This window comes from Corvus moneduloides, chromosome 16 (genome assembly GCF_009650955.1).
Source record: "Corvus moneduloides isolate bCorMon1 chromosome 16, bCorMon1.pri, whole genome shotgun sequence".
NCBI classification, from domain to species: Eukaryota; Metazoa; Chordata; class Aves; order Passeriformes; family Corvidae; genus Corvus; species Corvus moneduloides.
In genome coordinates, this window is record NC_045491.1 from 13,618,896 (window position 1) to 13,636,081 (window position 17,186).

Sequence of the window (17,186 nt, forward strand, 5' to 3'; positions counted from 1 at the left end):
TGGAAAACCACCTGTTTCATGCTGTGATTGCCCCTCTGTGTCAGCAAAGCATCAGAGTAAAGGAGCACAATGAAAATTTCCCTCACTAGCACAGCACAGAAATGCCCTAACACACGTGGGTGTCTTGACCCTGTTAATGCACAATATCTAACTACCGCCACTCAGATGGTACAATTTTATCAGTGTTTAGAAATATTATTTGACTTTTCCTAATGTCTTCTAATATTGTAAACAACAGGATACTTATTGCTTAATTAGCATCTGCACGATCTATCAAAAATCCCAAGTCTAACAGTAGAAACTGCAGTAGCACCACTTTTTTGATAAAAATAAAATAAAAGCAAAAGCAAACACAACAACAACAATCTAGTAATTGCCAGCTGACTCCTAAATATACAGAACTCTTGCCCTGCAGCAAGATCTTACACTTTGAGGGCTCAAAGGAATAGGATGTGTATAAATATTCTTTGCAAGTGATATATTTCTAGACACACAAAACCACAACCCCTTTTTCATTCCGTGTGACGAGTAACATTTGAATTAATGCATATTTAACACTATTCCTATCTGCTGTGCTAAAACACTTAACCTAAACACATCATGGTAAGTTACTTTGTCTTCTGACCTGCCGTGGGAATGCTGACTCCCTCAGAAACCTAGAATGGATAGCAAATCCTCTGCCCTGTGGTCAACCTCATGAAGCAAAGGCATGAATGTTAAACAGCAGACAAATCAATACAAGCAAATATAGCTCAACTACACCATTTATTCAGCCATGAGAGATGTCAATACACAGATTAGGGTGATCCATCTTTTTGATTTCCTACTGTCTTCTCACTGACTACATGAGAGCTTTTGCCTGTATTAAAAGTGTTTGCTTTCTCAACCATAAAAATTCCAATTATTGCTCTAAGTGCACTAGAGTTAAGTTGCTTGTTGGAAGCGGCCTTGCATTACCTGAACAAGTCCAGCGAAGTATGGTGCTGCCGGCAGAATCATTGGCACTCCATAGGGATGTAGCAAAACTCCTTGAGACGACAACATGGTTTAAGTGATAGTATTACTCCCACTAAAGCTAAACACATCAATTGAAAGTTAGGGGAAAATCTATATACCAACTTCTTCCAAACTCAGAGCTAGAACCAAATAACTTCTGTCAGGGGCAAAGCCCACATCAGCTGTAAAAAAAAGAAAAAAATTGACGTCAGCAACACTTAATGTTAAAATTTTCTTCAGAGACAACAGATAGAGACAACAGCTGCAAACCTAACTCTACCCAAAAAGGAAGGTGCTATTTTGGGACCAGCTTAAGTAACATGACTAGCCAACTACTCTTTATCAGTTCAGATTTTTAAGTACTATACACATAGAGATCAAATTCTGTACAGATCTACTGATTAGAAATAATTTTCCTATCGGTTCTGGCATATACATGACAACAGTTACTATTAGAAGCCATTTTCAAAATAATCAGGGTATCATGATTGCAGAATTAGACATTTGCCTGTATTTATAAGCTGTTAAACAATGTTCATGTGAGCGAGCGTTTACACTTAAGTTTGTTATTCTGGGTACATACTCTTTTGATTCATTATATTTTTGTTTGTTTTGAATATGGGAGCTAACTAATGCAAGCTAACTACTTCTATTAGTGTAAATTGTATTTTAATGGTTTTTCTAACCTTTCACAACATCTATGTTGTTAAATTGATCATAACTATTTTAAAAGAACACATTTCCCCATTAGAATGTTACAACTCCGTTCTCCAAATCAACTTACACTACTGATGTAAGAGACAAAAGAGTGAAATTTAGGCTGGTTTCCTCCCTAAATCAAAACAGATTTGATTTTAAATGTACTACTTACAAGACATTCTCTTCCACAGTTCATTTTTACTTTAGACAAAACCAGCTTAGTCATTAACACCTGCTTTATGTGCTATGTATCTTCTATTGCAGATGTAACTAATGACAAGAATTACAATTGAGCAAGACTTTTTTATTTCAATAAAGAATTAGTTAGGTACTTACAACTGCATGTTACAAGTGAAATAAAAAAAATCTCCTACAGTCTTCGAATAACCAGGGTGCTTCACACCACTAATTTCAGCTACTTGATTTTGTTGCATAATTACTTTTCCAGATAACTAATTGCAGACAAGATTTGATGTGATACTCAATTATTTAATGTCACATTTTGACCATCGCGGAAGGTTTTCAGTAATTGATTCTCGCGTATCACGGCGGCCGTGCTGCAGGATTTAGAAATCTCCCTCAGCAGCTGCCCGCTGGCCCTCCCCACTGCCAGCCTTACCCCACTGCTAACTTTAGATGTGGAATTGTGACCCTCGGTGATGCTCCCTGGAGAAGCTGCCAATGAGGCCAGCAATTGCCACATGATGAAGTGATGTTTACCCCACTCCATCTCCTGTTTCAGAACCGCTTCACTTTTCTGTTGGGGACGATGTTGTTCTCACTGGTTATCTGACTATGCTTAGCTATAAATCCCATTTCTTGGTCTTTTCTTATTAAGGAAGAGAAACTCTGCAGTTTAATTATCAAGCAGGCTGACACATCATGGATTTTTCAAAAGAGTATCATAAATTACAATACAAAATCAGTCACTAACTTTCACAGAGAAATATATAGACAAAAAGTATATATGAGAAAGCAAGTTGCAGTCACAACTCACAAATACTTAATTTCTAAAAAAAAAAAAAAAATTCATTTTAACTATTGCCTATTTGCTTCATCTAGCAGAGTAAGCTGCATTTGAAAAGAAAGTAGATTTCTTTCGCCCAGGAATGGAGATTATAAAATGGATTCTGCAAGCTTTACTCAAATGACTCCAGTGGGACAACTGACATAAATACAGACTGTTAAATTGCTCTGTAAAATACCTGCCAGGTTTTTTGTTTCAGCATGTGTGCATTTGATAAGACATTAGAAAACCTGAGGAGGAAGATTTGTACAGGGAAGCTCAGGCTCAAGGGAAGCTTTTCTGTGATCTATTTTAGGACAGATTTTTTTAACATTTTCTTTAATTATTTTGGCACAAGGCAACCTGCTGATGAAATTTCTTGATGACACAAAGTTGGAAGGTACTGTCAAGACTGAAAAAGATAAGGATATTACATAGAAAGAACTGCTAAATCTTATGGGCTTCATTAATAGAAATAGGATGGAATTCAATAATACAAAATGCAAGATCATGCTCCTCCTAATAAACATCAGAGCTAAACTCAGGAGGAAGAAATACAGGGTCTCATTGCATCTGTTTAAAGAATTTGAGATGCTAGTGAGATGCAAATAGGAAAAGGAAAATTAGCACTATTTCTTAGTTTTAATTCTCAATTAATGTCTTGATTTCTTAGAGGTACTTCCAACAGAACACAGTTCTCTTCATCCACATTAAATCAAAAAAGAAAAAAAGGTCAAATTCAAATACAAACATTGTAGAGAAATTCCTTTTGGTGTTCAGGGGAATGGAACAACTATGTTGCAACAGGAACCTAAATTTGATTTGTTTATCCCAGCAAAGCAATCTGTGAATAGGGAAGAAAACAGTAGGAGGAAGAGACTGTCTAAGCTAAGGACAATCCTGACACTCTAAAAATCAAGAAAAACCTAGTTATGAATAAATTTAGGCTGAACATATTTTTTCAAGTTCGGGGGTTTTTGTGAAGTATTTTGGTCTTGTCTAGTGAGGGTCTAGAACAGCCTTCCAAATCCACAGTAACAAAAAAAGGGTGGCTCATAACAGTCAATTATATAATGCAAATAGTAGTGGTAGTGTGAACTCAGCAACTTCCAGGAGGACCCTTCCAGTCCTTTGCAAGCAGTATAATTATTCCAGAATAACAAACGCATCAAATATCTAAGCAGCATTGCCATTTTCTACATTGCAGATAGTAATATACAAAAACAAACTTTGAAAATAAACCAGTTTTACCTGTTTTAACGAAAGGACGCTTTGCTTGCCTCACTATAGCAACATGCTTCTAAATGTCTAGGTGTGAGGCACTCCAAATCCAAGCTCTGACTTGTGGCTGGGCTCTGTGATGATGTCCCATGCGTGCACCAGCTACCTAAGTTCGCACAAACCTCTGTGAATCAAAACCACAGAAGCACAACAGAGCTTTACTCGCGTCTCCGCCCTGTGCCAAGCTCGGAACTTATGCCAATGGCTCTGCATCAGCTCCACCACTTCAGACCAACACATCTGTTCTCCCTCCCAGCCACACAAAAAGGAAATTTGACTTGATTTTTACAGCTCACTCTTAGTTAGTATCAATGGTCACTCTGGCTCTGCAAGAGTATGTTGAATAACTGAAATTTGACCACAAAGAGTACTGAGGACTGAGAGAATGAGCCAGAAGAGTATTAATTAAGCTGAGAGCTCTGTTTCACTTCAGCAGGACCTTTAGCATGATTAAGGTCAAGCATGGACCTAAACACTTTTGGGAGGACAAAACCAGAAGGGTTGGGACATGCACATCAAGCATCTCCCTGATGTCACTGGTGGTGATAGCACCCACTTCCTGCCTGCTGTAGGGCTCCTCCTCCCTGCAAAAAATTAACTGTGCCTGTGGGTGGAAAAGGGGAGATCATCTATTTTAAACAACTATACAGCTTTCGTTGCCATTACATTCTAGAAAATCGTAATGCTGTTAGGAAAAAAAATTACACGCTAAGCCATTCTCAGCGTGCTCATGGAGGGTAGGTTACTTTCAGCTGTTCCCAAACCCTAGGGGTTTTTTTTTTCATTAAAATTTTTCATGGATTTTCCAAAACTGAAAATTGATTTTAGCAATGAGAGAGGAAGAAAGAACAAGAAAAACACGTGAACACTAGCTTTATGTGTAAAGTGCACATACACAAATAAAATGCACAATCTTATTTGTTTCGATGATGCAGAATTTTGCTAAAAGGCAGGTTTTTTGCTAAAAGGCTGATTTTAAAGGTGAAGAGCGTAGGTTAAGCAAGCTGAGGTAGTAGTACTAGGTCACAAAATTCTTAAGTATTTCAGGCCCAGCAGTCTAATACCACAATCTCATGTTTTAGCACAGAACTAAAGCTACTGACAGGAGCGCTCTAACAGCAGTTTCACTGAAGACTTGCTAAAAAGTCATTTAAATAGGAAGGAAATGGAGACTGCTGTATCCGTGCATCCGTACTGTACAGCAATCAAGCTAGAAATCTGCCTGAAAACCAAACACGTTCAGGCAGAGCAAGAAAATGAAAATGGTGCAAGAAAGACCAGAGGTTTGCTCCCACCTGCATATAAGATGTAAGTGGTACATTAGACAATGACTAAAATATGTCCCCAGGCAAAAACACATGCCTAAATTTTGCTGTGGTACTTTCCTGGGGCCACAATGCCTGGAAAAGGCAGATCCCTGCAATGCAGTCATCAGCCAATCAATGATGTATGCTCTAATCAGATTCTGACAGAAGTAATCTATTTAGACCATCTTTCTGCCAAATAATTAACTCTTCTTAATGCCTATATCTACAAAATACCACAAACAATACTTCTTCCAAATGCTGCACAACACCAATGAAGTTCAAATAATTTCTATTTCCTTCCTACACTAGCCTAACTTTCCCAGCTCTCAGATCATAAAAAATTCAGATACTACTTTGGCACCCTCTCCATAGCTTATGCTATGTCATATTTGATTCTTTTAAGTTCAAGTCTCCCATTTTTGTCCACCTTTCCTATTCTCCAAATGATCTCTGTTTTCTCTTTAAGGTTTCTCAATGGTTTTCTGGTAAAGGAAAACCCCAAAACTGAAAGGATAAATTGGTTTCCGAGTCTCCTGATCATTTCCCTCATCCACAGCAACTTTAGATTACTGTTTCTAAAAAAGGATTACCAGACACCAGCACCACACATGCTTTGAAAGAGAAGGTGATCTGGCATTAATGGAAATACTGATAGGCAGAAAAAGCTGTCCATCTTCCACCACCCTCCCCAGCACAGCTGCTGACACTTTTATAACTGCTGCACTTGTCTTCCAGACTATTTCCACCTTTCTGCAAAAGTCATTTAGGGCCAAAGGCTCTTCAAGTGCACCAGAAGCACCATCCAGAGCTGCCCCCTGTCCTCAGCTGCTCACTGTTCTGCTCTCCTCCACATGAAGTACGTGTAGGAGCTGCTCATGCCAGGTACCCATTCCCCAGCCAGCTCCTCTCACACGTAACAGCAGAGCCAAAACACAGCGTGGATATTTTACTGACTTCTAAATGAAAATGTCACTTACACAAATCAAAAGTGTCTGCTGGTTTCATACTGATAGCTAACATGGCAGATGTTGTCAGTGTTGTTTGAGTTTATTAAGCATCTCAGTTCATACCAGAGAACAGGGCAAGGATACAGAAACTGTTTAAACCTGGGAGAAACCACCTTTTTCAAGCACATGGGATACAGCACATTTAGAATTAACACATTTTTCTTCTGAACTTAAAGTTTCCATTTAAAAATTACATTAGCATCTAACAATTACATTAGCTCTTAGGAGCACGTTAGAAACTAGCAGCAGGTCAAGATGAAGCCAGCTAATTCTTCAGTCAAAAAACAGCAATGCTTCAGTTCCACTGAAGTTCAAATTTTAGCCTTTTTCTTCTAAATATCCAATGATAGTAAGTTTGGGGATTTCAAAGATAAATAAAGATAAATAATTACAGTCCTGCCATATACAAGAGCTTCAGACAAGCTGGGAGAAGTCAGGAAACATATTTGAGAAACTATTTGTAGCCCTAGAGAGATTAAGGCTTTTGCCCTGTAGGCCGATTGCCCTTGCAACATTTGAAGTGCTATACTTCAGTAAATCTTGGTTTCTGAGTACACAGCCCATCCTTTCTCTCTGGTTTCAACTTTCTTTCTTATTGTCAGTGCTGTGTACTGAGTCATGGGCTGCTTTAGTACCTCACTGGCTAAAGAATGGTCTGTTTACCTTCCATTTCTTTTGGAATTCTCCCACGAAGATCACTTCTTTCTCTACCTGCATTGCCCCAAAAAACGTCCTTTTACTACCTTTATCCTGTACTTGTCATCCTCCTCAAAGGCTTACCTCAGCCTATTCCTACCCAATCTATTACTGTCAACAACTCAAAGATGAATATTCTCTTTGTCTTGCCTTGAATACTGCGCTCCTGCACCTCCTAACCAAACTCCAAATGGCATCGGTGCTTTCTCCTGAAGTTGCCTGCTACCAGGTAAGTCTCTATAAACATCTACAAACATTCTCTTTCAGCCCATAAAACCTCCTCTTGCCAGAATGCCACACAAAAACATTGACTGGGGGATGAACTGACTGTCCAGCGGCATGGTGACCAATATTCCTGTTCCTCTGCAGGTCAACTATACATTTGTATCCATCTCTGACTGTAAATTCCTTTGAAGAGGATTGCATCTGGTACAGGGAGATCACCACAATGAAAGCAATATAAAAGAACACACACACCCACTTAAAAGATATACACCTACTTAGCTTCACTTTTCCCAGAACTCTTGAAAGCAAAGCTTGGCCTCTTCTACAACTTGGAAACCCTCATCCCTGCTTGGACTGGATTGCTAAAAGATAAGTATTTGTCCCCTGACAGCAGGGAGAGTGATTTACCCTTCAGTGAGTCGCAAGACACATTCATTTACACAGGTGATAAATGTATGCTAGAGAGAAGAAGCAGGTTAAAACTGGAGTTAAGGGATCCCTCGGTGCCTGGACTTCCCTTGGGCTACCACAGAAACGTAAGGACTTGTCATCATCTCTACATATCAAAGCACGAACGCCAAGAACAATCTGCGAACAACTACTCTCTGAAAACAAACATCAAATAGATATAGGTGTCTTTTAACTTAGCTGCACTATCACACCAATTAGAAAGATTCTGCATCACAACCAGATTTTTATCCCAGCATTTGTGTCAGAATTAAAGCAGGATGAATCTGGAAATTTCAGTTGTTTATTGTGCTGTGCTCTGCACTAGGAAAAAGGGTGACATTGGACTGCAAGGTGCCACACAGAAAATAGCCTCCTAAAGCTACAAAAAGTGGTGGAACACGCCGCCATGGGCCTGTACAATTATATTTGTGAAGAAAGCTTCTCTGTGTGCCTCCAGTTGTCCTGGATCACTCAGAAAAGTTAGCTGCAAAACTGGAGGAAAATACTGTTGCTTTAAGTACCAAGAGTTGATTTTGACATGCAGACATCCCGACTTATCCCCAGCACAGAAGATGTGTTACAAGGTTCTGCACTTTGTTTCTTCTGCCTTACTGAGCACTGCATTGCTTTCCTTCTCTTGCAGAGCTCCATGCTGGCTTTTATTACATAACTCTTATCAGCTGGATAGCTGTATCAAATCAGTTGAATTTTCCCTGTTGGCCTCTTTGAGAACACACTCTCTCCCATCTCCAGGCTACTTCAGATATCTTTCACTACTCTGCTCTTGAGATTATCTGCATTTTCTAAACCAGCTGAGATTAGCCTCCAATCCATGAGAAGTTAAGCAGCTTAGAAAATTTTGTATGAAACACAGAACACTTTCAAGATCTCATGCTTGTTTGATATCATGCAGTTACATAGACTAACTACTGAAAATTATGTACATCTTCCACAAATGATAAGCACTATCATACATCTTTAATAAAGTGTCAGGTTCTATGTATTTCACAAAATACGTATTAGAATCATACTTGCATATATCTTCCTCATTCTCATTTATTCTTCTGTGTCCTGAATACAGGATGACCAAGAAATATGTATTTTTGCAGGTATTTTGTCAGCAGGTGAGCACAGGCTGTGATATTCCCCTTAGGGTACATTTGTTTGCAAATACAGACCAGCAACAACAAATGCATTTTTCCTTGCAAGTCAGGAACAGACTAACTAAGCAATATCCACTCTTAATGAACCCTAGTGATATACCCAAGCCATGCCATGAGAGATCATCATCCATTCCACACAGGATTTTTGGTAATATCTGAGCTCTTAACCAGTCTCAGCATCCGTTCATGGCCATATTCTTACTGGCACCAACCAATACCTAAAAGAGGATGCCAGGAATACACCCCTGTGTTGCAGAAGAGATCAACCACCTGCATGCCACTGTCACATCCCAGGCTTTAGTCGTGTGGAGATGACAGAGATGACAGACACCCACATACTTTTATTACCAAATCTGGTCAAACAGACTTTTCTTTATTGCTGTAGTCAGGCTACTCTAACAACTGTATCACAGGAAGCTATGACTTCTTCTTGACCCCAATTAGCACATTCATTATTCATCAAAGTACAGATTTCATTTGCTTCCCTTGGGAACAGCAGAGTATCACTGCGAGAATCTTTCAATACAACTTCACCCCCTTAATACGCTCAGGATTTGCTGACAAGTAACAGCTACTTATTCCCCCGAGTCAAGTTCGTATTAATAGGACTGCACAGTGAATCATGAGATGATATTAAACCCTGCCTCCTGCCTGTATAAATACATCATTCAAGCACCCTACCATGCCAAGTGCTATGGCTTGATTGCAGAAACCAGCATAGGGTAGATATCCTAAGTGAGCAGGGTGCCTTGGAGAAACAACCAATTCAAACCCCAAAATAATAAAGACCCTATAGGTCTTTAAAGGGATCAGAGGGAATTTCTGTTCACTACAGACAAGTTTCATATTCTCAAGAGATAAAATATCAAGACTTGAAGGCATTAGATGTAATGTAAGCCATAACTCAGCTCTATTCAAGACACTGGCAATAGTTTAAGTACTAAAGTTTAGCCAAGAGCTACAAGCAAGGAGCATCTAAGGCAGGCAGGATTTGGCTGGAAGCACTAGAAAGCTCAGCTGATAGGAAGTTTGCCTCCAAATCTGAATGGCAGAAAGTTGAGAAAGCTTTTTCAACTTCATTGCTAATTAATGTCTAAAGTCAATTCAGTCACATAGACATTTCCTAATGCACATGTTTGGTGACACACCTAATCCCATGTTCAGCAACTCAACACCACTCCTAAACTCAGTGTGAGGTCTTGTACCCAGCCTATCCAGGCTGGGCTAAAACTTGGCTCTCCCTGAGATGGGTCACATCTCTCCTGCCCCCAGTTTGAGGGTCTGGGACTGAAGCCAGATCACTGTTAGTGGGATTGCTCTGAGTACTCTCTGCACCCACCTCTCTGTAAAGTGCTGGTACACAGGACAATTAATTTGGAAGAACAAAATTCCCTGGATTAAGCTTCAAGAAGTCTTCCTGGTAACACAGTAAATAGATCTCACCTGAAAGAATCACAACACATGTTTACTTTCCCCCCCTCTCCTGAAACCTATTAAAAATATTCTATTTATTCATTACACATTCCACTCCTACATATTCTTCAGTAATCACAGTAGGTAGAGAATTCATGGGAATGTTTGATTTCTAAGGTTGTCTCTCACAACTTTCTCAGGACAATGTAAAGCTAGGGGGATCATGCTACTGCTCAGAATAACAGGAGAGGAGAGAAAGCACCTAAGATCAGAAAACCAGAACCCTGTCGTATCAGTGCCAGATGCTAAAAGCCTTTCCTGCCACCCACTTCTTTACTTTTCGTCAGTTCTATTTGATATTAGAAAGGAATAGAGAAAGAAAAGCCTTTAATCTCACCTTCATTTATGTTTTAATCAACCTGTGCCAGGGCCCTTGGTAGGCATCAGCAAAGGACTGGGCTAAAGTTGTACAGGAAAGGACAACAGAAGTGGATTATTTCTATTTTTGTTGAAATGAGTGCTTCAGCAAATACTAATATCCAGCTAATAACTTGAGTAAGATTTTTATTGTTGCAAGAAATAAGACAAAGAGTAAGTACTCCCCTTCTAAGACCTCAGAGGTTGTCAGTTCTCCTGCAGTGCAAGATCAGGGGATCAGACACTAAAAATTAAACTCTTCAACTGAGAGCATCTTACCTTCTCTCAAAAGCTTTTCAATAGTGATTGGTTTCTAACCAGAAGGAATGAAACATTTGATACTATTTAGTAAAGAAGTAAACCACCAAAATACATGTGACTGAACACCAGGAATAAATAAAAATAAGAAATGTAATATTTCTGTACAAGCTTTGAGTTGCTCAGCAAACATGAACTGTACAGGAGGTTCATAAGACAGACCTGACTTTTGCACATCTGGATTATAAATGCTATTATTGGAACATCTCTCTTGCATTGCACTGACAAAAAAGCACTCCATAGCTGCTTCTACAGAACTGTCAGATTTCAAGATAATTAATGAGTCAACTGGGACTAGTGAATTCTTACAGAAATTATTTTCAAAGGTTTTTTTAACTACCTCATTTTTTTGTTATTGATAGGTCTTCTTCACAGCCTCCTTTCTTGCATGTTTGAGTGATCTGGTACCACTGCCTAACAATATTTTTTGTTTTCCACTGATCTGTTTGGCCATTCACAAAGAGCTGAATTTCCTGATTTATCATCAACTCTTCATCCCTAATTAGCCCTTTAGGATCACACGAAGAAAACACTGAAATATTTTGTGCTCCACAGCCCTAACTCCTTGTGAAGCTCTGAGAGTAACCAGTACCCATCACTCTCACAGATCAGATGCTGCCTGCTGTAACTCTTCTTCCTTAATAAAGCTGAAAATAGCTTTCCCTTGGAGTTTTTATAAAGGAGTTTCAAAGTTCATTTTCTTCTGGAAATGGGCACACACAACTTGTACGATTTTAGTGCAAATAAACACTTGAAACTATTGAGCAAAATATACAAGAATACGATGACAGAAAATGCACATTCACCATACGATGCATTAATTTCACAGCAAAGCCAAGGCTAGCATTCTCAGCAGAAGTCAATAAACTGATCTACCCCAGCAGAAATTCTAGTCCTGCTTTTCTCACCCAGGAAAATCCATGTCTGCACTGCATGCCAGAAAACAGCCCGTGAATGCTCCATTCCCATGCAGGCTTCTAGAGACACCTGCCTGGGTTGTTTGGTCACACACAAAGACAAATGTTTGCTGATAATGAGCACTTCCTAAAAGACCCACCCTGCCAATTTAGTCATAGATATTATAAAAAAATAAAAAATAAAATTGACAAACCCATAGTTCCTCCCCCACCCACAGTGGGTTTCTGGAAACACCTTGAAAACAAAGTGCAGCACCCTGGCATTCCTTCAGTTCTTACAAAACTGTAATTAGAAGCTCTTGTTTGAGTTTCCATTCATCAAAACTTCAAGAGAAATTCTCCACATCCACGGAGAAGGAACAGAACTGAAAACCCTGTTTCAATCTCAGGTAGGTGAGAGGAAGATTACAAAGTATTTCTAGCAAGCCCTTGCAAAAAAAAAAAAAAAAAAAAAAAGGGAAGAATTTTCATTCTATGCTAAAAATTATGGCCATTTTACAAAATGACATTTCAACAAGCACCTGGAACACCATTCCTACCTGTTAGGATGCATACTTTTCCAAGTAACCGTGCTTTTTATACATTTTTTTCATTTGAATTAAGTTTTTCATGTACATAGTTTAGTTCATAGAATCATAGAATGATTTGGCTTGGAAGGGACCTTAAAGATCATCCAGTTTCAATCCTCCTGCAATGGGCAGAGACACCTTCCACTAAAAAAGGTTTGTCAGAGCTCCATCAGTCTGACCTTGAAATCTTCCAGGGATGGGGCATCCACAGCATCTCTGGGCAACCTGTGCCAGTGTCTCACAACCCTCACAGTAAAAAAAATTCTTCCTAACATCTCCTCTAAACCTACTCTGTCTCAGTTTAAAATCATCCTCCTTCTCCTGTATCTCCACGCTCTCATAAAAAGTCTCTGTCCGTCTTGCCTGTAGGCTCTCTTCAGGCACTGGAAGGTCACCATTTAGGGCACCCCAAAGCCTTCTTTTCTCTGGGCTGAACAATCCCAGTTCTCTCAGCCTTTCCTCACAGGAGAGGTACTTCATCCCTCTCATCATCTTGGCACTTCCTCTGGATTTGCTCCAACAGGTCACAGAATCACAGGATGGGTCAGGCTGGACACAGTGGGTCACCTGATGCCACCTCCCTGTTCCAGCAGGGCCATCCCAGAGCACAGGACATAGGATTGTGTCCAGATGGTTCTGGAATATACCCAGTGAGGGAGACTCCACAGCCTCTCAGGGCAATGTGATCCAGAGCTGGATGCAGTACTCCAGGTGGGGTCTCACCAGAGCAGAGTTCGTGTTCCAAAGGATTTTGAACCACTTTATTCCAATGGAAAACCCGGGTCCCTAAGTCAGGCTCATTGGATTAACAGTATTTCCAAAGCCTCAGAAGCCCTGCTGTGAGAAGCAACCCCAGCAAGCTGCAGCTCTAGAACTGTGGGCAGTAGCAGCTCAGGAGCCGTGAAAATATTACAGACTCGTGTTCTCAAACATTTTTAATAGGTGATTTTCTGCAATGATAAAAGATAGAGAAAGTCTAATTTTAGGATCTGTTCATCATTTGTGTCTGGAACATTTTCTTCTACATTTTATTTTGAGGCAAAATACAAATCACATGCTGGGTAGTTGCAATCTTTCAGTGATTTGCCTGAATGCATGCAGATACAGTAGAGCGGACACCGGTGTTACATAAAGAAACTTGAAGCAGTTAACAGGTACACTAAACCAAAACAAAATTAAAAGCAGATTAACACGCAAGCACACTTCCATCAGGAAATCCATTTGTACAAGAGTCAAGTTCCACAGAGTCATCCCCCTGCTTGTACAACTTCTCTTGCCCAGGGTGTACCGAGGGATGTTCTGCTCTGAGTAAGATCTAAGAGTCAAAGCAGTTTGAACCTTGCCTTCCCCAACTGATGCTTTGGTAACAGCACAAACCTTTACTCAAAAATAGTTTAAGATACCTAATGATGTTTCTGTCTTAATAGTTTGTCAGTAGCTGTTTCAGTAATAAATGAAAGTTAATGCACATTTCTAATTTCTGTATTAGCATTCACAACTCAGATGCATTATTTCAATATAAAACATATGGTGAAATCAAATTAGTAGTGGGAAAATTAACTCAACCCATAGAGAAACTAGAAATTCACTATTAAATAAAAACTGCCAAGGATCATCACTTTTTTTAAAATGGAATAGCATATATCCAATCAAAATAAAAGATTAGTGTGCAAATACTAGACAACTAATTACATAATGTACCTTTACAAAATTACATAATATGGGTGCAGCTTATTTCCCTGCTTGCTGTTTGAAGAATAGATTGTTTAATAACCCATCAAAGCTATCTGTAAACCACAGCAACAATAGAGCAGATGTTGACTGTTGTCTTGTGCCTCACAGACATAATTAAATACAATGAAACACTCACGCACCCAAATAATGGAGGACAAACAAATGCAGCAATGCTGCTCTATAAACATAAACCTCATTTACTGGGCACCTACCTTATATTAATCTGTGATATTTAAACGAGGGAGGAAAACAGAAAGGAAAGTATTTATTTGCCTTCAGACCACAAAAACTGCAAACAAAGAATTCCTCTCAGTATTAAGTAGCTCTAACTTCTGCAGTACTGATTCCCACAAAGCTCAGAGGGAATCACCTTTTCTATTGTGACCAAGCCAGGACAGGACAGTTACATTTCCTGTACAAAAAGGTACCTGAATCTATGATGCTGAACGGCCCAAACAGGCTAAAAACATTGTGTCTGCTGTGTCATACGAAGTCTTAAGATGCCCGTGTAAAACCAGGTTGCCTTTAATTGCAAAACACATTCCCTGCAATTATTTCCTATTTCCTCACCAAACCTTCTTTTAAAGGGGCAATGGAAAGCAAAGATTAGGTTCCATAACTATCCAACCAAGTGGTTTTCTGCTAGGACATCTTACAACATTATTTAATACTCTAATTCACATCACAATTTCAGAGATTTTTAAAAAACAGCCTTCTTTATCTTCATGTCTATAATCAAGTGTAGATACATATTTTCTTTCACAAAATCAATATTGATCCACTATTAGAAAAAGATAATTATGTAAATCAATACAAAATTAAGAACCTAATCCTGCAGTTGCTATTAAGAAACAAAGTTTCCAGGCAAAAAAACAACTTCAAAAATTATCACTCGTGTATAGTAGAACACTGAAAAATATTTATTAGAAAAAATTAGCTAAAATAATAATATTTAATAAGTGTTATTATTTGTTTTTATTTTAGGTAGAGAATATAAAATTGCTTTGCTTACTGCAAATGTATTTTGCCTTTATATTTCATTTAGTTATTTCTAAGAAATAAGACAGAATATAATGTGATCTGCATCTCTATGATAATAAAACCATGCTACTCTCCTTCCATAGACAACACCATAAAGCATAAATCCAAATGGAAAACAAATGGAAGTATAATGCCACTGTGAAGCAAACCAATCAACCCTAAAACAGCTGAATAGATCTCATCCAGAAGTTCATTCATTCTTTATAGAAAAGAAATGAAAATATTCCTAGGTGTATCAGATTAAAAAAAGAAAAAAAAACCCACAAAAAAACCCACCCTCAGCAGCTCTGAAAGGTTGTAAAGCACTAAATTCCTTTGATTTATGAGGCAGCGTCCACCGCACTGAGCAAAACAACTCAGCATGCCAGGACCCTTTTCCCTGAAATTCCTTTATTAACACACCCTGGCTCTGCGAGTGAACAAAAGCAGTGGTGCGGGGTGTATAAATCATTAATACTCTGCTGTGCAATGGCTGAATTTCCTGTGTGAGCTGGGAAGCCTTCCTGCACAACAGGGATTTTGGGCTTGGAATTGGCTGCTATGAAATGTACTTCATCATCCGCCGTGTTTGACGCTTCCCAATAGCTTTGTACTTTTCCTCTCCTTTTTCTCCCCCAAGCCCAGCAACTGCAATAGAAATTTATTGGATTTTATGTCTGCAAATAAAAGGAAGAGAAAAGCAGGAAAGAAGCAAGCAAGCCCATTTAGAAGCAGAATCCTTTTGCCTTCATTTAAAGATATGTTGTGTGCAAATAAAATCCAGCATTAACAAATTAATTTGGCATCTTAGTAATTTTTACTCTACCCGCTCTAAATAGAAAAAAAAAAGAAAAAGAAAAAAAACCGATCAAAAAGGGTTTACCCTTAAAAAAAAAAATCAACTATCACTAAAAATGTGACTCCTCCCCAAATTAAGTAATTTTCTATTGGAGTATTTATTTATTTATTTATTTTAAGAACAGGCAGAAAGAAGGGCAGAGGAACTCCTGAACTCCGCTGTTTCAGTGTTTTTACTTTTGGTGTATCAAAAAGCTTTCCAAAGAGCAACAGGCAATTTCATGTGCACATGCCAAGCCTGGTATTCCAAGTGAAGCTGGAAGAGATGGTATCAAAGGGAAAGGGAAAAAAATAAACCAAGCCCCTTGGAACTGCAGTTTCTGAACACTCCTGTATTTTTGCAGCAAGACACGCTGAACTTGGGTAGGCAATACCAAAACTACTTATCTTGCCTCTGAAGGACGTGCAAGACAACAACAGCAAAGTCAAATGCTTTTCCAAACTTTGAAATGAAATAGCAAGTAATCTTTATAAAACATTCTGCACTAAAACACTCCTTTTGGGGCTAGACTTGGGAAAACTAGAGAGCATGACAGACAGAGGAATGCTGAAAAAGCAGTCTAAAACCATATGCTACCCATCAGGGAAAATGACACTCATTATAAAGGTAACTCAGGATACAATCAGTCTTCCAGCCAGGCCAGAGCACGATTCCAAAGGTATCCGGCATCAGCACCACCACAAACACGTTTATCGCCTTCTAAGCCGCAAATATTTAAGACACTTGGAATGCTGCTTTGCAAAAGTGAACAAGCTGAAGTCAGAATAGGGAAACATTCCAGTGGGCCATTTTACACTTCTGCAGCCATCCAGCAGACTTGAGATTACAAGAGTAAGCCTGCAATGCATGCAGGAGTCCCTCTGCATTACACAATAATGACATTCTGAACGGAAATAAATGAAGCCCCTGCAGTGCTATTCTGTCAGCTTTTGAAAGTAAATAACTTCACTTCTGACAAGACAGAGACATTTTTTTCCTCCTCCTGCCACAGAGCATTAATTGAGCCATGCAGCCATGTAACATCCCAGAGACAGGACTAATACATGACAAGGGAAAAAGCTTAAGGAGGGGACACTCACTGAATATATGGGCTGCCTAACTTCTTTTCA

At 39.0% G+C, this 17,186-nt stretch overlaps 1 protein-coding gene across 30 annotated transcripts in view; it reads right to left on the minus strand.

Moving 5' to 3' along the window:
- Nucleotides 1–17,186, minus strand: part of RBFOX1 (RNA binding fox-1 homolog 1) — a 1,117,054-nt gene that overhangs the window by 238,777 nt on the left and 861,091 nt on the right. For 3 of the 30 annotated variants that reach the window (XM_032125567.1, XM_032125577.1, XM_032125578.1), the window contains 2 exons: nt 3,953–4,106; nt 958–1,178 (listed from right to left, as the gene is read on the minus strand). The exons of 26 other annotated variants lie outside the window; for them this stretch is intronic. In XM_032125567.1, the coding sequence (XP_031981458.1) occupies nt 958–1,044 (87 nt within the window). In that variant the 5' untranslated portion in view covers nt 1,045–1,178; nt 3,953–4,106. Of the gene's footprint in view, nt 1–957; nt 1,179–3,952; nt 4,107–17,186 lie in introns of those variants that run through there. One more of the 30 variants, XM_032125568.1, reaches the window with a different exon arrangement.